The sequence below is a fragment of the Hesperophylax consimilis genome, chromosome 12 (assembly GCF_061612785.1).
Source record: "Hesperophylax consimilis isolate HC1 chromosome 12, BYU_Hcon_1.0, whole genome shotgun sequence".
NCBI classification, from domain to species: domain Eukaryota; kingdom Metazoa; phylum Arthropoda; class Insecta; order Trichoptera; family Limnephilidae; genus Hesperophylax; species Hesperophylax consimilis.
Genome location: NC_142847.1, coordinates 5,958,602 through 5,981,113, shown reverse-complemented (window position 1 = coordinate 5,981,113; position 22,512 = coordinate 5,958,602). Strand labels below are relative to the sequence as shown.

The 22,512-nt window shown below is 35.9% G+C and overlaps 1 protein-coding gene across 1 annotated transcript in view; it reads right to left on the bottom strand.

The window, feature by feature from the left end:
- Positions 1 to 392: 392 nt before the first annotated feature.
- Positions 393 to 22,512, bottom strand: part of Wdr81 (WD repeat domain 81) — a 30,698-nt gene continuing 8,578 nt past the window's right edge. Inside the window, exons 3-18 of the mRNA XM_089638094.1 lie at positions 22,091 to 22,274; positions 21,011 to 21,170; positions 20,206 to 20,330; positions 19,691 to 19,875; positions 16,731 to 19,484; positions 16,283 to 16,458; positions 15,520 to 15,707; positions 14,049 to 14,127; positions 13,715 to 13,894; positions 11,278 to 11,438; positions 10,035 to 10,373; positions 9,685 to 9,892; positions 8,637 to 8,792; positions 7,992 to 8,129; positions 2,847 to 3,103; positions 393 to 2,176 (exon numbers count right to left, since the gene is read on the bottom strand). Of these exons, the coding sequence (XP_089494220.1) occupies positions 1,945 to 2,176; positions 2,847 to 3,103; positions 7,992 to 8,129; positions 8,637 to 8,792; positions 9,685 to 9,892; positions 10,035 to 10,373; positions 11,278 to 11,438; positions 13,715 to 13,894; positions 14,049 to 14,127; positions 15,520 to 15,707; positions 16,283 to 16,458; positions 16,731 to 19,484; positions 19,691 to 19,875; positions 20,206 to 20,330; positions 21,011 to 21,170; positions 22,091 to 22,274 (5,522 nt within the window). The 3' untranslated portion in view covers positions 393 to 1,944. The remainder of the gene's footprint in view (positions 2,177 to 2,846; positions 3,104 to 7,991; positions 8,130 to 8,636; positions 8,793 to 9,684; positions 9,893 to 10,034; positions 10,374 to 11,277; positions 11,439 to 13,714; positions 13,895 to 14,048; positions 14,128 to 15,519; positions 15,708 to 16,282; positions 16,459 to 16,730; positions 19,485 to 19,690; positions 19,876 to 20,205; positions 20,331 to 21,010; positions 21,171 to 22,090; positions 22,275 to 22,512) is intronic.

The window sequence follows — 22,512 nt, the reverse complement described above, 5'->3', positions numbered from 1 at the left end:
CGCAACTGAGCGGACTGAACGAGCTTATCAGCCAACAGTTGGCTGATATTTTTTTTGGCGTTTCGTCGCTCGAACGCTCAATCTAGACATTTATATAATCAAAGGTGAAAATATGCAACAATATACTATGAGTATTCAAACGTAAAAACAAATGACACTTGCTGGGCTTCTTTTTTCAAATCTTCATTCTTGCTTTCTTCGAAGGTAAGACCTTTCGGAATGGAACAAAACAAAGGCAATTTGGGTAGGAACTGGAATGTTGGGATAATCATAAAACTGTTTCAATATTAAACAGTGGTAGAATTAAAACTCTAATTATGTCAATAATTATCTTTTTTATTATAATTTTATTGAAATAACATTTTATTCTTTAATAATAATATTTAGGTATATATAATAGGTATGCATCTTAAGTGGTTTTTTATTTAAATTTTTTAACTTTATTTATGGTAAGCGTATTTATTATTAATAATATTCGTTTCACAATACATTCTAATACAATAATGAACAAAACCTAGACCTTATAATATTTCTCAAATCTTGTTCATTCATCAACACAAAAATTAAAACAATGGACAGAACTTATTTAAGACAATACTTATATTATTATTTTATCAAACTTACGGGCTGTTCAATTTATAATTTTATATGAAAAGGGTTACAGTCTGAAATAAACCAGGGCGGATAGTCTTTGAGGCACTGGGCCTTCAAATCACAATGTTTAATATTGTTAACTGCTTACGTAAATATTTTTGGTGGGGAGCTTTGTTTTTTCATCCCCTAAGTATCTAATAATTGAACACTTAAGATAATATAAATTGCATCAGACATCCTAATTAATTTAATGTTATATTTAAAAGTAAAAATAAGAAGAAAAAAAATGGGCCGGAATCCCTATATTATGTAATATCAGATTAATTTATTGATCTTGCTCCAAAGGGGAACCATAAACAAATCTTACCTGATTCCATAGACAACTACGATCTCATAGACAATAGTTAAAACCTAATACCTAGTACGCACATAAAACTCGAGGCAATGTCCGCACATATGATTTTACTCGACAAAATTGATTAGATGTTTAGAGCAGTTTAAGCTTCAGCATGTCTACAACACAGAAGAAACAGTGCCTTCATTTAGACTTCCATCTCTTAGCCACTACTGACTTATTCGGTGTAACATAATATGCTCTAGAGCCAGGCTTAATACTCGAAGCAAGTAAGTATGAAAGAAATTAGAAGTTCCAAACTTCTTCAAGTCGGCTCGAAGCTAGCCGTGAGTTTTGCCCTCCACAAGGTGATACTTACCCAATATCGAGTAAAACCGTCAAATAAGAACGAATGTGTGTACTAGACTTTAGATAAAACATATAAAATTACTTAATATAAATTGTCTATAAACTATAGACGAGAATCCATTCCGCATGGTTTAAATGCTTGTAAATTTTTTGAACACAGTCGTAATAATTTAGACGAAAAACTGAAAATAAAAAAAACATGTCGATTCTCAACTTGTTCAAATTTTGCCTTGGAATATATAATGTCTAAGAAGTCAATTATTTCTTATAGTTAAAAGTTGGCACGTTGGCAGTTCCCTTGAGTTAAGACATAAATTAATGTTGAGTAATTCTTAAATTGTTCTTATCGGATCCGGCCTAAAAATTAATTAATCACTGGGACACGAGAGTATTTAAAAATGAGTATACAATAACAAAATGTGGAAGAGACTGGCATAAATAACTTTGGTATTACGAATCTTAACAGTAATATCACATGGAATATCGTCGATGCTTTTTACTACCCCTTAAGCGGCAAAAATGATTTTAATTACAGGTCAAAAATGTGTCTATACTTCAAAGAAAAATGGTTATAAATTTTGGTTGGGTACCTTTTTTTTGGCTTGGGCGGTATTAAAATTCCATAGACGATATATACATAAATTGATTTAACACAGCAGGCTGATGTTCCCGCTCTCTCCGCCCAATAGAAGCATTCGGTTTAGAGGCAATACAGTCATAGCGGTCAGGACTCCCTTGAAAGTGTCCGAACGAAGCTTGGTGCTGGAGAAGCTGGCGTCTTGGTCTATTGCCGTGTGAACTCCTATGCGGTTGTTGGTCGTCCCCGATATCAGCTCGCTATAGTAGGTGGACAGGCAGTGAACTGGCTCAGTGGAACCCCTGAAAAATGGTAAATTTTCACATAAAAATAACGTCATGTATGTTTTTACAGGAAGTCCTGAGGAAAATAAGTTCCCTCAGGGCCTATGTTATCTTTGGGCCTTGAAGAGACTTATGTTATAGGAGGTAGGAAACACAGAGACCCGTAAATCTTTCCACAGCCGAGCTCTAGAACTCAAGAACGTGTCATAGAAACGACCCATTCTCATGTGACAAATGACAACCGTATACGGTTGGGCTTGGTTATATGTAGTACCCGATTATGCACAGGTGCAGAAGGGATCAATGGCGCTAGTTCCTCGGAACATCTTCCATTCCGATAGAACAAGGACAGCATTCCCACCTGATGCCTGAGCTCTAAACATTGCAATCCGTTGGTTAAGATAGGGCAATCTATGAAATGGACCTCCTCTTGGGGCTCCAGACCAGAGGTGACTGCCAAATTCAATAGTCGTGGTGTGCACATGTATCGGCTATTTATTATTAGTTTGTATGCATATTTGCCACTACAGGGGCTTCAACCTTCCGAAGTAAAAAACAAACCATTCTTATCAAGGAGGGAATGCTGGTCGCATACTGCTGTTAGATCAATGGTAACCTTTCTTTCATTCCCATAAACAATGCATGTAACAGAAAGAGAGACTACGACAAAAATTAAATAGACCCTTACTTGAGTTGGAATCGCAGCTTCCCATCCACCGTGGACCACACAAGCATGGTCTGATCGAGGCTGGTGCTGACAATGCTAGCCTCGTTGACGGTGACCAGCTGCAGAATCTCGCCGTCGTGGGCCTTCCAGTGTGCGAGCAGGGCTCCCGTGCGCGGGTCCAACAGAGACAGGTGACCGGTGGCCAGCCCCACAGCCACCCAGCGTCCCGAAGGGGAGACACACACGCAACGGATGAAAGTGTTGGGATTTAGCGTCACCTAAAAATAATATAAAGAATCAATGTTATGTAATAATAAGTAGAGTCTTTTTTTTATTTTTTTTTTTTATTTATTGAAAGTATACAATACAGAATATAGTATATTATATTAACCTTTTGAACGCGTTAATTTGCTCCGTTTTATCTATACCCGTACGCGGTACATATTTTCAAATACCTATGCACGCAATTAAATGTCAAATTATAGCATTCTGGCATTATTTATTGGACTATATAGACAGAACAGATTATTCTCCACAATATGAAAACAAATCCTCGTGTTTCAACACTCTTAGATGTTTATAAAAACAAAAACATAAAATTTCATACAAAGACGTACCGTATCTTTTGAATGTGGTCCCGCCATTCACTCGCCGTGTGTGTACTTAGGCCACTGCGTTGATAGACATAAGTGGGACACCATGATCACTTATCATTTTTAGTTCTGAAAACTTTTTCTCAAACTCTTTTCTAAACTCAACACTTAAAAATAACACATAAATTTTATATCACTTAATAAATATTGTTTTTTAAGCACTTTAGAGGAATCTCTGTCTGTCACATTTTTTTGGAACTATGGTAAACTTTAAAACAGGGTTCGATACATAAAGACACACCACATTCTTTACATACGTATCTCGTTAACTGCATTTTTTTATTTTTCAATCGGCATACACGACATCGTCTACGCGGTTTTTTTATTTTGCCAGTTGATGGAATCAATTCGGCCATATGTTTAGCGGCATATTTAGGCAAAACCCGAAACGGGTTGAGGTGGGCTGATGTATTAGGCTCTGGTATTTGAGAAATCTCTGGTTTATATTTCTCAACTAGTTGCATAATAACCGCCAATTGAAAATCTGCTAGAGATTTTTTTATACCTGTCACTTGGGTGTACAAAATAAATGAATTCAATAAATATAGGTCAAGTATGTGAAAAAATACTTTTTTATACCATTTTATGGTCTTCCTCATACAGGATAAACTGCTCAGCATCATGTCGCTTTTGTCAACAGCTCCCATAGATTTATTGTAATCAATGACACAGGCAGGCTTGCGAATGGGTTGTTTAGTTTGGTGATTTATTTTACTGGTTTCCTTAAATGAGTTATCGTGCAAGGTAGTTAGCATATGTACATCCCTTTTATCACACCATTTTAATGCTAAAAGGGGACCGCGGCTTTTTGACTCAAATTCGCCTTTTTTCAGTTTAATAAATTTTGGCATTTCCTTCCGGTTCTTTTTTACCGTCCCACAGGCATTTGTTTTTTTCGAATGCAAAAAATTGAATAAATTTGGACTTGAGTACCAATTGTCACACCATAAATTGTGCCCTTTGCCAAAATAATCAGTTAGGAGTGTAGTAACAACAGCGCCGGTTATTCCCAAGTTTTGTTCATCTGTAATTTCCGTGCCTTCTCCGCAGTAAATTATGAAATCTAGAATGTATCCAGTTTTCACATCACACAAAACAAACATTTTGATTCCAAAGCGATGTCGTTTTGATGGAATATATTGCTTAAAAATTAGCCTACCCTTGAAAACAATGATACTTTCATCTATACATAGGTCTTCATAAGGTATCACAGACTCCTTAAATAGTGTTCGGGTGTGATTTAAAATTAACCTTATTTTATAAAGACGATCTATAGGAAGCGAATTTGAGTCACAGAAATGTAAATTTTGCAACAACAATTGATATCGGTCTCTACTCATGAGCTGGCCAAAAATAGGGGAACTTAGAAATATATTTGTACTCCAATACTCTTCAATAGTCAAATGTTCGTTTCTTGTCATAAGCATGGTTATTGCAAAAAATAGATACATTTCTTCAATACTTGTGTCCTTCCACTTATGAATTCGTGACTTCGCACCAAATTCCTTTGAAATGAGAAGAAAAGTATGGTAGTCGTTTGTTTCTCGAACAATTTCATTCATAATCGAGCGATTTAAAAAATGTTCAAAAAAATCACTTTCTGTTGAATTTTCGTTAAATTGTACAGAAACGCCGGATTGAAAATCATCAAATTCGTGTACTATTGGAATATGAGGTCCAGACACCCAGGAGTGTAGCACTTCTTCACTTACAGACTCATTCGCTTGAGTTTCTGTATCTGAATGTTCCGAAGGTTCAAATTCATCTTCGGACATTTCATAATCAGAATCCAAAACGTTCAATATATTTTCAATTTCATCATCTTCCAAACTATGGGCCATTTTTTATCCGAAAAATCAAATGAATTAAAAAACTAAAAACTTGTGAACGTTTCCTAATAAATTTTGAAATAGTATATAAAACACGAAAATAACACGCACTTTAGTAATATATAACTAATACATATATATAACAAAATATATTTAAATTAATAAAGTATATAGTAAAGTCAATAACTCAGTTTTGTAACACAGTAAAATGTTAAAAAATACGCGCAATCGGCACAATATGGTCACTCGTGGATACAGTAAAATTGAATTTGCTAGACGAAACACAAGAAATCAAATAAAAAATTGATTTCTGAAGTGAACAAATTAATTTGAATTTTTCGTAATAATTCAATATTACAGCAGAACACAGAATGTTATCGGCGCAGATTCCACAGATCAACTCGGCGCGCGCAAGCGCAGATAACATACTAGTACTAACGCCATCCGTTGACAAAATTGTGAACTAAAGCACTCAAAGGCGCGAAGAGGCGCACTTGATTATGGATCTTTTTTTATGAAATACAATTTTATTTTTGAGAAATACTTGTAGATGTCAGCATCGTGATAGTTCTACGAATGTCCAAGCGAGCAAGAAATACATTTATGACGAAAGAGCGCTGGAATATCGGCCGTCAAAGTTTCCGTATCAACTGTTGATACGGCCGCGTGTGAGTATAGACTTTTTGCCGTAACAACAGTTGATACGGCCGCGTGCAAAAGATTAAGCATTGTACTCCCAGGAGTTAATAAACTCATTGCGAGAATGATACGCATTACATGAAACATATAGCTGTATGTATTAAATGGACATATGATGGGACATACACAACATTATTATTTCAGATGGTCATTAATAAGTTGAAGTTTGAGCATGTTAGTTTGGGTCTTTTTACATTGACTTGCACATTTGATCTCGTTGGGTAGTTGATTATATTTTCTGTGAGCTATGTATTCTAGGGATCTTAGTCCATATTTTGTTGATTTGATTTTTGGTATATGAAGTTTGTTGTGATTTCTTGTGTTGTGTTGGTGTACGTCGCAATTGTAATAGAGTGTAGTGTTGAAATGCGCCGAGTGTTGAATTACTTGTAATATAGTTTTCGTTATTTCAAAAGTGGGAATGGTATTAAAAGGAAGTATTTGGGTGTTTCTGTAGATGTCTTTGACATGTGTGTCCCAAGATAGACTGAAAATATTTCGCAGGGCTCTATTTTGGACGACTTGGACTTCTGAAATCATTTTTTTTGTAGCAAATCCCCAGATTCCGGCGAGATATATTAGATGTGAGTGAATCATAGCATGGTAAATCGATTTTAATAGAGAAGGAGGAAATAACCCGCGAAGTCTATATAAAACACCAGTTATAGGAGTAATTTTGGATAGAACATGTTTAAATTGGTGACTTTAACTCCTCAGAATAATCTGTTGTTTCTCGGGGTAATATTATCTTTTCAAATGTCATAACTTTTCCCTCAAGGACTCCTACATTTACTCCTAGAACATGCAAAAGCGAACAAATTAGCCTGAAGGGTTAAGAAATATAATGGTCAATATGCCAGAGGCCTGAGGGGTTAACAGGAATCAACATAATAATAGTACAAGTAACAAAAATAATCATACCAACATAAAACAAAAAAAATTGCTTCATTAAAGTAATTCCTTCCAACAATAATGACTAAAAATAGTACAGAAAGGAGATAGAAATAAACAATGAAATAATGGTTGACACTATAGAGAACACTGATTGTATTTTTCACTTGATTCAACCATTGACATTTTTTTTTTTAAATTCATTTATTTATAAAATTAAATGTCTGTTTCTGTTGTTCTCTATACAATCCTACACCCTTATCCATTTATCTAAACTAGTAGTTCTGTGAACCTGACACCTTGTGTACAAAAAAATATGTTTCAAAGTTTTTTCATATTTTAAATCAAAACCAAAGATTTGTAAGCAGGTACTTAAATACCCACCTACTTAATTAAACTCCCGTAACAGAAACCAATTGACACTTTATTTGAATACGTTTGATTCAATGAATTGTTTGCGATTTCTTTCAATACACCATAGAATTAGACATTTCAAATTAATCCATGCAAATTACGTCAACAATAATAAACATAATTTCGCAAACTAAGATTCAAGATGGCTTCATTGAGATATATAGGTATTATATACCTCAATGGATGGCTATTGTTTATCACACAAAACTTTCGACATCTCCTTCTATATAATATTGTATGTAATTAATGTAAAAATTGGGAAAAATAAAGGGAAAAAAAAAAAAAAAAACCTCAATAATCTTAAGTAGTAGATTCTCTATCACCGCGCTCATGTCCAAAAACCCTTTTAAAATAAATTTTGTATGATACTTAGCATACGTCAGTCACTATAGTGTTTACTTTCTTTGTCTGTATAGCAAAGAGAAAGAAAGGAGATAGTTTGGGGACAAAATTTAAAGTTACCCATCGTATACATACAATAGTTTCTTATTTGGATGCTAGATGGCTATTACCGTACAAATCTGCACGAATATACTAAATTAATAATCAGGTAGTTTGATGAATTCTTTTTTTTTAAATTAATAATATTGCAGAATATTTTTAGGAGGTCGTTGACCAAATGACCCTTATAGAAGAGCCACCACTGAGTACATCACAAATAAAAATAATTATTTTATTACCTTGAGTTCATGAACGAAAGAACAAGTCCTCGAATCAATAAATTTGAGCACCGTATCTGTAGTAGCTGCCAGAACAATGGCCGAAGGAGCCGGCATCGCCTTTACAATACTGACCGGGGAGCTTTTACTGTTGTCCAACTGCAAAAGAAGAAGAATTGAAATGTTACTTGAAATGGCTTTAGCCGTGTTTGATGACCAGATCTGACTAGTCAGGTACTCCCCCACCTTCCACTTCCTCATCTCGTTCCCCTCCCCAAAGCTTAATTTAAAAAAAGAAACCAACCAATCGTTAAATAGTATTAATAAATAAAAAAATAAGTTAAATCTTCAGCGGTCCGGGGCATGTTCAATAACCCAGCACTATCTGAGTCGGGAGCAGAATTTTCAGAAGGTTCGAGTCTTGATCTCGGTTGTGATAAAACACACCATAGTGTTGCCACGAGAAAGAGGGAAAGTATGGCAAGTCGCAAAAAGGGCAAATATAGGGAATAAACTTGTGCAAAACTTTGAAAGAGAAGGCATCAAAATGGATTCCAGGCAACAATGGAAACAGAATAGGAATTATATTGGAGAGTAATATTCGTTATTTTATAGTTGAGGGATATAAAAGTTGCATTCTTATGATTGGAAATATCAGATTATTACCTGTTTCACAATGCTTTCAACATAAGGATCCCAAATGTGAACGCTGGCGTCCGTAGACACGGCAAGGCGTGATGACTCTAAGAATGTCAAAGACAGTATGCCCTTGCGATGGCTCGTGTAAGTCCATTGGCATGTCGAAGTAGCGCTTCCATCACCCTGAAAAAAAATATTTATGGGTGAAACTATGCTACATATACGAAAGACCTGCACAAAAAAAAGCTCACAGCCTGGCTCGCCAACTTTATTAACGGCCTGTCTTTTTCTCCTTCAACTGTGTCAAAGAGTAATTTAACTTTTCTCATAAAATAATCTAAGCATTCAAAAAGCATGCGTCTTTATAGAACCATTGTTCATTGTCGAATCGGTGTTTACCGTTGAATCATGTTTAATGGACTCATTATTTACCCCTGATCAGAAATGTACAAATAATCTAGCTTAACCTTTGGAACGCCAAGTTCCCATGACCTAATACCTCCGTCATGTGTTGACGCATAATTTCCACGTGACATGCCGGGCGCCAGCTGATTCTACTTTCATAATACATAACTTACTTTTTTTATCATAGAAGGTTTATATATTTTTATAAAAATAGTATATAATCTACCATAAGTAGTTCTCCCAGAATAGCTAACTCATATTAAGATAAATTATTTTCTCTCTTTATTAGCTTTTCAATAAGGCTAAATAAGTTTTTTTTTACAAAACCTCAACAAACTAAATGAACTGCGTGTTAGGCGTTGAAGAATGGTGCAGTAGTAACCTTGTTATTATTTTAAAATGGCTGTTCTTTACGAAACGAAAAGCAAGAATTCTTTTATAATTTTTTTATTTTGTTGCCAATCAAATAAGATTCATATTAGTAAGTTACGAATATTTTTTACAGTGCAAAATTCCGTGAAAAGATTATAGTAGTATGTTTTAAATGTGCCTACCAGCCACGGCGGCATTCAACGGGTACAAATTTTTTGTGGCTGATAGGCACTTCCAGCACACAAAGAGTTAAAGAAATCAATTATAAAACCATTTATCCTTAAACTGTTAAATGTACCTGATTTCTCAGCGACCACAACTTGATGGTTTTGTCCTTGGACCCGGACATGAAGCTGTTCTCGTTGTCCAGACAGACGATGGTCCGGACGGAGTGAGTGTGTCCAGCGAAGGTCTGCAGCTTTATCTGTTTCAGGTTAAAGCGGTTGTCCTTGTCCGGCCGTCCTATCTCGTGTTCCCAGTACATGAGCCAGTCCCCGCGGAGATGCCTGGAATAGAGATGATTTGTTAGGAAATGGGGGTAAGTAATTACTTAAGTAGGTGTGAGATTTGCAAACCCTAATCCCACCATTATTTTTGGTTGAAATGTGATGAGCTGATTGGTTTTTTACCGATTTTTTTTTGACATACCTGCTAGATCGCAATCCATTTTCCATCTTGCACGACACAATATCCAGAGCATCAATATAACTGAATCCACTTTTAACCGTATCTTCGTCTATGGGATCAGACTGAACATCAATTCTGTTCCCGATGATGGCAACATTGGACCCAAAGCTGTTAGAGTTTGAAGTCTCTTCATTGTTGTAATTGCTCTTGCAGGGAACACTGTCTGATCGACCTAAATGAACGTCCATGCCAATTTTCACAGGGTTAGAATCATTAAGGGCACGTTTGGTGAGAGACTCGTCACTGGGACTGGTTTGAGACAACTGGCGGGGTGATGTGTGCTGTACGTTGCAACGGGGGCTAGAAAGAACAATAAAAATATTATATTATAAAACAAATCGATAGCCCATTTCATAAGAATACTCCAAGTCAATTATAAGATGTAAAGCAACAAAATTAATGTGAATATCCGCTTTTTATCAATTCTAGATGAAATAAGTAATGTAAATTTCCCACGAAACACCTATTTACAAAATAAGATAAATGCTGTTCAAAACATGTTTATTAATTGTTTTTACTTAAAACTGGACTTGAAGCGTTGTATCAAAATTTCAAAGCAATTGGTGAAAAACTTTCGGAGATTTAAGATTTTGAACAAACGAACATTAACATTTTTATTTATATAGATACTACTCCTACAAAGCTACTGCCGCCATTAAGCAGGGTACTCATCTAGCCGTGTAACGTGTAACGTAACTGATACTGTATCAAGTGAGTACGTAGGCGCGAGCCTACTGCGAGCCGCTCGCGGGTGGAGCGCAGTGTGATCGCAGCGAGCCGCCGACGGCGGATTCACTGCGATCACACTGCGAGCACTAAAGGCGGATCCGGGAGCTCGTAGCTGTATACGCGGTTACCGTGGACGAGCCGTACCCACTTGCAGATTGATACAGTATCAGTTACGTTACACGGTGCTACACTCTTGGTGAGTACCCTGCTTTACAAGCTGGACCTGAACAACTTAGGGATAAAGGATTCCATGCGTACCGGTGTCCTGTCGAATTTATAATATTTATGTGGGCTCCACTTGTCTCATACACCCTACATATTAAAGTTATCAAATCAAGTTCAATAAACAGAGATTTTTCTAAAATTTAACTTAGGCCTAGCATAATTGTACCTGTATATATATATACATATATCTATACAGTTGTGGTTTTAAGAAAAATCATAAATAAAACAGTAATTTTAGAAAGCCAATCACCTCTCCAGTCCACGAGTGTCGTATTCTCGACACAGGTTTCTAACAGTGTCGGGATTTTTGAGGCTGCGGTTCATCGTCTCCTCTCCAACAAATTTGTAGAATGGAATAAATGACTGGTGGGCGAGTTCCGCATCGAAGACGGTTTGCAATTCTTCCAGAGCCTGAAAAAAAATCTACTCATTATGACTTAATATTATATCTGTGTACACATTAAATATGATTTTATATTTGTAAGTCTCTATGCACACATATTATGTAATCCGATAACAGTTTATTATTAAGGTTAAACGCAACGCTCGTTGTATTCTACGTGTTCACAGATGGCGTTAATTAATTAATTTTGTTTAAATACGCTTTTGCAAGGTATTGCTTTACAGTATTAAGACAAATTATTTGTTTGCGCCCTCATATACGCAATATGAATATGAATAAATAGTTTTGTCCATATAAAACTCAATTCTATCGAGAAAGGCATACAAATACAATATTGGATTGAATCATCGGTAAAATATTGTATTTGTGTGCCTTTCTCGAAAGAATTAAGTCTTTAAACGAACAAAACTATTGATTCATATTCATATTGCGTATATACGGGCGCAAACAAATGATTTGTCTTTATATTGTAAAGCAATACCTTGCAAAAGCGTATTTAAACAAAATTAATTAATTAACGCCATCTGTGAACACGTAGAATACAACGAGCGTTGCGTTTAACCTTAACCTGTTAACCGGGCGGGACGTATAAATACGTCAAACGTAAACAGTATCGGGTACGGGTAGGACGTATAAATATGTCCTTGAAATAAATGTTGCGCCCTGGAACGAGCGGGACGTATATTTCCGAGCATATCACACGGAAATTGAGTTTTTAATTTTTACATATTTTATTTTTTTAAACTCAATGTTTCTCTTTTATCTGTGTGCTTTTATTTATTGTTCTGTAATTATAACCATTTTTATATTTTTTTGTAATCTTTATAATTGTTTGTAAATATTCTATTTTTTTAATTCGATGTTTTCACTTTTTTTGATGCATAAATAAAAAAAAAATAAAATTAACGTCCACCGGGCGTGACGTATTGATACGTCCTAGTGAAGGAGTTCGCGCCCGTTGTATGCTGCGTAATTCAAAACTGAACTCCCGGTTAACAGGTTAACTGAGTGTCCTATTTTAACTCGACCATTTGGCATTTTATCTGTCGACGAAAGTTTGAAAAAAGAATTGTCATTGAGACGCTGAAACTTCTTTGGAAAAACTGTATAAATCCTTATTTGAAATAAAAACAATGTAACATAAAATATTTACAGTTTATAATTAAGAGGTAGGTATTTAAGTACTTACTTAAAAATCTTATGATTTCAGAGGAAATTTTGGTTTTGATTAATGAACAGAAAAATACTTATTAGTATGCGAGTTCTATTGTTTACAGAACTACTATGTACAGTGAAACTCTCTTAACCCCTCCGGCATATTATTTTATAACAATACTAGCGCAGACTTGTGAAAAATCACAGACAGTCTGAATTCTCAGCAAATCAGTTCCAATTTTGAAAATGATAAATAAAATAATTTTCTGTAAAAATATTATGTCATAGGTATAGTTATAGTCATAGGTATGTATCATACTTTATAGCTTGTCTGAATTCTCCAAACAAACATTTCCAATTTTGAAAATGACACTTAACCCTTAAATGCATACTGTTGTAAAACTGCAACATACCGTTCAAACCACCTTTAACTCTTTGGTGTATACTTAATGCATGCCGTTTTAGAATTATCAAGTTCACGGTAATATATTTTATCGAGTGGCATCACCTTTTTTTTCTTTCGCGAATGTCAAATGTCACTTTTTCTTCAACAAAGTGAAGATTCTCGAAAATTGGTTGGAGGTTAGAATTACAGTTTGGTTTTGCTGTTATTTTGATTTTCTTAGGTAAGTAGATACAATAATACAATACTTATATGTAATAACTCGTATTTTTCCGGTACACTTATTAGTTTTGAGATTTTTTTTTTAGGTTTTTTATTTTTTTTTTCATACGTAAATTGTTCATATTATTTTTTATTAAATACATGGTGTTGTTAATTTGCAACAATTTTTTTTTAATCAAATATCATTAAAAAATTACAAATAAAATAAATTCTTTATATTTCCTTGCATATGCATGTAAATATCTACAAAATATATTTTTTTCCAAAAAAAATAATAAATCATGCATTTAAGGGTTAAATCCAAAGCTAATCCGAGTGCTAGCATTCATTGAACCACAGTTACAAACACAACTAAAATTAATATTTTTAATGAAAGAATATTCTTAATCTACTGATAATTAATACATAATATGACAGTTACTTTTTTTTAGTTGTGATTGTGGGTTATTTAAGAATTTAGATAATTAGGCAAATTAGTTTTTAGATTGAGAAGGGCGAACTAACCGACATGGTGGCGGGGTCTGTCTTGTCGGGCGGGGAGGAGCTGGAGTCCCGGGCGGTGCCCCCGCATACCTCGCCCCCACGAACGCGCCACTCCGCCGTGGAGCCATCGCGACAGATCTCCAGGTAAGAGCTGCCCTCGTCCACCGACGAGTGCGCCTCTTCGGCTTCCGAGAGACCCATCTGAACATTCATGAGAAGTTATTATATGTTGCTAGCTGATGGGACTGTTTATTTTAGAAAATTGAAATTGATTAGTTTAAAAAATGGTCTTAATTGGATAATAGGGGTGAATTATTTAAATATAAAAAAGCACGTTACACGTTAAAAGAGTTACCTTAGAAGTGCCCGGTTGGTCTCTATCAGATTTTTTCCAGTCAGGTTTACAATGAACTTTATCGAAAGCAAGGAAAAATCTGCAAGCAGAATTAGACAGGTTATTTGCTAATCAAAAAATAAACTGCAATATTGATAAATTCTTCACTATATTCCATATTTAAAAAATATAATATATCCATTATTTTATCCTTATTAACTCCTTAGGCTAATTTGTTCGGTTTTGAGAACAAACAGCTATTATCTGTAGAATCAATTTGTTCGCTTTTGAGAACATCTCGTATGGTCTAATAGAAATAGTTATGTCTCCCTTGCCGTCGTAGTTAAAAAAATGAACTAAACAATGTCAGAAAGAGAAAACACCAAGCTTTACATTAAAATACAGAAGTTAGCCACAGAATAATTAAAATGTAAGTGTTTAAACGAAATAAAGTAAGGTGAGCATAGACTAAATTAGACTAGACACGGCATAATCATTTAAAAATAACCCCAACTCAATTTTGGTTTGGTTCACGTGCACATTTATGAAAAGGCCCACGCATTGTGTCGCAATGCGAAATGGGCACTGTGCATTGCGTTTTACCTTTTGTTGGTCTAGAGTAAGCTATTTTGCTTCTCAGCTATGCTGGACAAGTTCATTTTTTCAATCACAAAAATAACCCAGTTCCAAATAATTAAATTTGAATTATGTCCATATTACAACACCTCTGACAACAAATTCTCCGTGGTTTCGCTTACGAGTTTGAGCGCTTGTACAAGGAGTTTAAACAGAGTTGGGTTGTTAAGTTCATCTCCATGTTTGTGACGTACGCTACGTGGCGTTATTTTTAAAATTAATTTAACTAGACAGGGCTAATCTAGTATAATACATCAATGAAGGTGAGCCATTTTTAAAACTTTTGTTTGTGTGATTTTAAAATTTAAAATACTTGAGTTTATTTCAAATAATAAAATGTGAATGCGTACTAAAACAGTTTGTATTGTTATTTAAGAAGCGGGAATACACAAAAATTCTCCAATTTTCTGACAACATCTCAAAGAAATATAATGGTCAATGTGCCAGACGCCTGAAGGGTTAAAAAATATAATATATCCATTATTATATCCTTATTAAACTCAATTCAACCACTTGAGCGAAAGCTAATCAAATTTGGGTAAAAGTAGGTAGGTGATTTTTTATGAATTAATGAATTTTTTATAAATTAATAAATTAATATTTATGAATTAATTATTTATTTTAAACTTCTCGCAACCAGCTAATATTTTGTTTAGTCGCTAGCTTGATGCTTCAAATATAAGGATACAATGTTGTGTGTACTCGCTGTGTTAGAGCTTATTTTGACTCATCCCTTTTTACAGAACTACAAAGCTTTCTGTAAATGTACATTCAGTAGTTAGACAGATGATAGGCTGCTTTTCATGGTGTCTAATAAGCGAACTTATATTGTAATTTCATTAAATACAAACAATACCTTTGCAAAGCCGGAACACATAGGTGTTTCCTTGTCATCTCTGGTCCGATTCTTAAAGCTAAAACATAGAGGGTTTCCAGGAATTTCTTGGCCAAGGCGGAGCGCGCAAGGTGGCCATTGGGGAAAGTAGATCGAGTGGACGATATCAGTCTTACTGTTGGATGCAGTATGTTCTTCAAAATAATGTCCTGAAAACAAATAAATGAATACTTAAGTTAAAATATCAAGTAAAATAAAATACTTTTTGTTTTAAAACCACGAGTTTTTAATAATTTTTAGAACCGACCGGTTTCGCTTTACTCAAGCATCTTCAGGGTACAAATTATTAATTAATATAATTACTAAATTATTACTACAAACCACAAAGTGATTGCTTTCTACAATAATAAAATATCAAGCTTTACAATGGACAGTTCTCCATTCCACAAGGAAGTAAGAGCATTTTGATGGGAAGATTGTGCCCTAAAGTTATTAATCTATGACAGATTACATTATACTCATCATGGCTTGGCCTATTTCAGCTAATTGCTCACCATACAATCTCAGTGGGAATGTTTTAAATAAACAGGCGATACCGATTAGTTCTTATTTTGAATTTGAGAGGAAGAAAAAAATGAGGGAAAATTATCTGTATTTTTGACAGTGGTACAGATTTAATAATAAATTACATAACAGTATAATATTATGTACAGTGTAAAGGAATCGCATTTCAAACCAAACTGTCGTGGTATTTAGTGTATTTTTGCAACAAAAAAAAACCCACCTGCAGCTGCTCCATTAGTTTAACATCAGACATATACGGTATAAGGAACCTCAAGAGCTGAATGCAAGCGATCAGTCCCCCTTCTAAGGGACCAGATATTCTCCGTCTGCATGAAGCTATTAAATCTCCCATGTGGGGGAAATACTGCAGGAGAATTATCTGCTCTCCGTACAAAGCTGGAAGAAAATAAAAATTATATTATCAAAGAAACTGATACGTACATAAAAATTATTGTATCTTAAAAAGAGTCGGGTAGTATTTTAATGTGTTTCATAAGCAGGCAACACTAAATAGAATTTTAGATTTGAAATTGAGACAAAAGACAAAATATACTTTCTAATTTTGACAGCTTGCACAATAGTAATATTAGATTTTTAAATATAAATTAGCAGATTGGAGTCGGAAAAATGGTAGAACAATGTGATTGAAAGTAATAAAAATTAAAAACCTGCGATAGATGTGAGGCATTCAATAACCTTGGTGGCATTGCAATCTCCAACTAATCGACTATTTGCAATGCAGAGGGAATCCAAACGGTTTGCAAAACTTTCTTCACCCGTCACAGCCAACAGATTCTCTCGTCCGATATAGCACAGAGTTAACATCTTGAGCAAATTTCTCGTCAGATATTTACATGTCAAAACAGGCCCCAATCTGTGAGCCAGCCAAATAAGACTTTCAGAACTCATCTCAGATATTTTGCAATCCTTTGTATTGTTACTAGCCAAGTATAATTGTTGGGATGGCCTAGGGTTAAGTTTTTCTTTTCTTTTATCGGATTCCATGATTCTCAGCGACTTGTGGTGACGGGAAGACATTTTATTGATCTCAAGACTTTTCGAAGAGATCCCTCCTTCGTTGTGGAACACTTCTTGAGAAGTATCATCATCCTCATCCGGCCCTTGGACGTAGCTCGTAAATGTTCGGTAAGAGTTGGGAATTGCAATAGTCGGAGAAGTTGGACCCACTTTGGAAGTTTCGCCACCATCTTTGCCGATACGACCCGGCGGAGAATTGGTAGGTGAGCCATAATTATTCTCATGGAAATATATTTCATCAGGGATTTTATTTTGGGGGTCATCAGATTTACTGGATTCATCTTCGTCTCCTCCGTAGATAGACTCTGTGGCTTCCAAGGCTTGAACGTGATTTAAGTACCTGTCTAAGTTTGGCGAATCGGTTACGCAATCAATTTCTTCGATGAGAGATTTGATATTTGATTTGTTGAATATGTTTGTTTCCCAGCTTTTGGTGTCTTCTGATACCCCGTCAGATCTAGAAGTATTCTCTCTATTTCCGTCACTTTCGAAGTGGAACAGATCGCTTTCGGAAACAGAATCACTTTGTTTCTTAGGCTTCTCTGGGGACAAGTTATATTCTTTCTCTACGCATGGAGTTAGAGTATTTTCTGAGCCACACGACGTGTCAGGTGACAAAATATCAGGGGGGACATTCGAAGCAATTTTCAAAGATTCTTCACAGTAGGTAAGTTTCTTGATAGAATTGGCAGATTTGAGCGGACCACTAGGATGAGTGTGAATAGTGTGTTCGGCTGCAGCGGTGTCTTTGTAGCCCCCGACAGCCTCCACAAGATGTGGCACAAAGTTTTCCAAAAAGCTCTGCAGACCAAATCTGACGATCAACTGTAGTAGAAATATGTTGTGATACAATTTAACAGACTTTTTACTGTTATAAGCCGTCATGTTGTTAGAGTCAACTTTGCGGGCGTTAATGCTCCCGCTCTTGTCACCCGTGTGATCATCATATAGAATCAATATCAAGCTTAGCAGTTTGTTGGAAGATTCAATTGGGCCCAATGCCTTGGAAACTGGATCAAACAGGTACCAAGCAGCCAGAATGGAAGTTGTCTTATTGTTTAGTAGTTCTATAAAATGCGGAAGGAATAAATTGACGCTGTCGAATTGGTTGAATGAACTTATTTGATTGAAGAAGTTTTCCATTTGCAACGAGCACGAATGTACTTTTGCTTCAGCGATCTTTTGAGTGAAATACAGCTTGGTTTTGTCAAAATACTGATACTTGAGGCAATCTTGGCCATCACAGTCGAAGGAGTACAAAATATTCAATTCTCTCTCAGTGATGGAATACTCGTGAAGAACTGTGATAACAGAGTACAGCACAGGGAAGTGGGGAGGAAAGGGAAGTAGTTGGTTGGAGAGGAGAGGTTGTAACAGCTGAGTGGCCGAGGGAGCAGGGAGCCCATTCTTCTGAATGCTCGAGAAATCAACCTGACTGGCAGTTAACTCCAGAAACTCATCAAGGTGTTCTTCGACACTTCTCGTTGGGTTCTCAACTTCACCAATCTGGAGCAATAAACTCGCCACATATTTCACACATTTCGGCAGAGCGTTCAAATTGTTTTTCAACACTAATCTACAGACTTTATACCGTTCATCAAAAGACTTCATGGCCCTGGACTTGAAAGGCCTAACCTTTTGATTGAGAAATATCTCAACAATCAAACACCCCAAAACCTGCATGTCTTTCTTCCGATGCGATAATACCATCTGTTTGAATAGTGAAACATTTGCTACAAATCTGGTGTTGAAACTTCTATCCTTCTTTTCTTTGAAAGAATCCTTATTTTCTTTGGCCTGTTTCTTCAAATAGTTCTTTTCGTACGCAGCGACAAACATTTGATTAGTGAAAGAATTGTCATCGCATTGCAAGTCCGAGTGGTAAACATTAGACAGGTCTTCCTTAGTAGAAGATGAAGATTCCATAGTGCTTGAAGACTTATCAACACGACTTTCTAAATTCATTTCCGAAGCCGACTTGATGTTGTCTTTGTGTTTATAAAATGTTTTGACTTTGAAGTTGTGCAAGTTTTCAACAGCTAGCAGTTGTCCAATTGGGTTGAACTCTTTAGGCAGATGAATGGGCACTTTTCCGAATTCAGATTTTTGCACTTTGAAGTGACGGGGAGCGGAGCTGTTGGAACTGATTCTCGCATCGAGTGTGCTGATGGAGGAATGAGAAGGGGAGACAGGGATGGTGTGATGAGGACTCTCCTCCTCCTTCTTGCCAGGTTTTCTGGTCCTACTGCTACTCTTCCTTCTGGATGTGGATGGCTTCTGCCCCACCGGAAGGTTTAGACTGGAATAGTTTTGGGGAACGTTGCAGTCTTCTTCTTCATCATCGGAGAATTCTTCAGAACTGTCATTGGATCTATTAGCCTTTTCTGTAACACAAAATATTATATTAGAGATGTCATGGTAGAGATAATACATGTCTGCTAGCGGAAGATGTTAACAAGAATCTTTGGAGCCATTGAAAAAAATTATATCTAGTGAACAAGTGTTGTATCAAAAGCAGGACATGGCCTGAAAAATACAAAACAGGTTCTTGGCTTTTCATGGCTGATACCTGGAGAATAGAGAATCTTACTTCTGTCCTTCTGCCAATATATCTTGGGAGGCAGTTTCTCCCCCCAGCAGTGGGTGACCTGGGACAGGCGCGCCGGGTGCGCAGAGCCGAAGAGCTGGACCGGGCCAGAACGGGACAGCTCCGTGTGACCGTCCACCAGGGACAGGCACACATTCTTGGCCTTCACAGCTGCGGAGCCTGATAACCTACAGGCGAAATAATTTAATTATTAAGAGTTATGAGAATGCAAAAGGCAGCAATGTTTATGTGGCATTGTCAAGGTTTCAATGATTATTTTAAAGAATTCTGAGAATTTTAGGTTTGAAAAAAAATGGGGAAAGCAACTTCAGAGGCCAGGCGAGAAGAGGCTGGGCCTCATTTAGACAGAGACCGCTGAAGTGGCCCAGGTAAGGGATGCCGGAGCTACATTGTTAAAGTGAGTGGTCCCCGACCCCAACAGGACAAAAGGAAGATGAAGTCAAAATGATATGATGTAAGTATTATAATAAATAATTAGTGACAAAAATTAAACTTACTTATAACCGAATGTGAGATCAATCCAGTGGTGTAAGGATTCAGAGACCTGGACACTCTCGAGGGCTTCCCGATGCTTCATTATAAAATCTTCCACACAGGATGCCCAAGCTGGTACCTCCAAATCCTAAAATTAGACAAACCAATCAATCAAACAAACATCATTTCATCTAATGTTTGCGCAAATAGAGACTAGGATAATCTAATTAATTACGACACCTGTCAAAAATTTACATAAAAGCAACACACATTTCGGAAAACTTTCAACATAAATATCTAATGTAGACTACTATTTAAGTCAAGCATTTGAGTAAACATGCACAAAATAGGTTTTTAGGTTGTTAGTTTAGGTTATTTTAATAATTTCTGCATATTTCCTAACCTTAACTTAACTTTGATTGAGAAAAAATGAAACTTTTATGCATCTTTTATTATCTCCCACGACATTAATTGTTATTTCTTAGTAGTAATTAAGTTGAAACCAAGTGTTATTTATAATTTTTTTGCATATTAAACGTGCAGTGGAATTCAACGCGATAATCCACATTTCAAATATAGAATTATGAATCAAATAATTAAATAATTTTGGTACCTTCGCTTGTTTTTCTTAATGGTTCCCACAATCAGTTCTAATTTTGGTATTTAAGCAAATCCCAGAGTTCACTGAACCCGAGTTACGCATAGATTCAAAGATACAGAGACAACCAAAGTTATAATTTTTTTAATTAATAAACATTAAATGAAATTTACATTGTTCACTATCCGACTTTTTTTCACCTACGAGTATATTATTGTTACGTAACTTACTGGTAAATCTTCATGCTGACTTTTGAACACGTTGGGATCTGTGAAGAACTCTGGAATGCATTCGTCAGGGGTCCATTCCTGCATCCGCTGAATGGAGCTGGGATACTCAGCGGGAACCCAGTTGTTGCGGACATTTCGACAGAGGATCTCTTTTGATGTTCTAGAAAAAGCAAACATAAATAACACGTAGATCAAAAATAAATTGCGTACAACATTTCAAAGTGGTGGGTAGGTATGGTCATTTTTGTACTTAACAGCTGTGTCGCCTTCCGAACATGACAATTCCTTTAGAAAACGAAACAGCTGTCATGCATTTTTTTTAAATGTGAATATTGCCTAATAGTCCCAACTGCTCTCAACCATCTGGAGCCAGTGAGACTATTGCATACATAATCGGGGTTGTAAAGCTAAAGATAGTTGGGAGGGGAATGAAATGGGGAAGAGGAAGGTGGGGGAGTAGCTGGCTATCCAGATCTAGTCACGGCTTAAGTCATTTCAAGCAACGTTTCAATTCTGAATGGTGGTCTTACACCAGGGTGATACTGACAGTATCTTCCACTCTGGAAGTAGATAATATTTTAAATTAATAAATTGTAATATAACACAAATTCATAAAATAAAATATAACTGTAAAAAAATTATATTGATTTAAACGTAATATTATTTATCGCAAAACATTTTAAAGTCACAAAAAATAGTAATAAAGAGGTCATGTCTTAATTTACGAGTGCTAAATAAATAGAGATAAGTATAAACAAAATGGGGTCATTTTAAAATACAATACCGAGCTCATCAATTTGTACGAATTTGAAGTTATTAGAGCAAATAATTTATGTAAGGAGAAATGTATGAATGCTTTCTTTTCAATTAAGAGATTATACGGTTACTCTCACATTAATTAATAGCATTAATATGCAAAACATCATCTGCCTCCACAGGAATTAAACCCACCCACAACATCTACTTCAAATGTGATGTAGATTCAACAGTTTCCTGCTAATACCACTAGTTTTCGGACACCATGTAGATTATTATTAAAAGAGTGATTGAACATGTTCTATTACAATGATTGTTTGTTACCTTCTGGCCATATACACGTAGTAGGTGATGTCTGACAGGACGTCAGAAACGTGATGAGGTATCTGGTGCGGGCTAGCGTGCATCCCGAGGAACTCCCGGCCCAGGATGTCGTAGGTCATGTCCAGCTGCCTGTCCCCCTTGGTGAGCCGATATTTGGACTTGGTCAGGTCTCGCCATTGCTTTCCTTCAAACAAATACAAGCAAGATTTAATTACAGTACCTCCCTTATTAATACGAGGTTCGATTATCCGAACACTACTATAATCTGTTGTTATTTTTACTAGTTGAAGACTCAAAATCAATCTCTATAATTTGCCAGTATTCGTTTCTCAAATTCAGTAGTCTGCCTCATGTCTAGACTTGAGCGTCAAGCATGGTACACATCTTTGGGAATGCTGTATGGAGGGTCTTTTTAGGTAAGG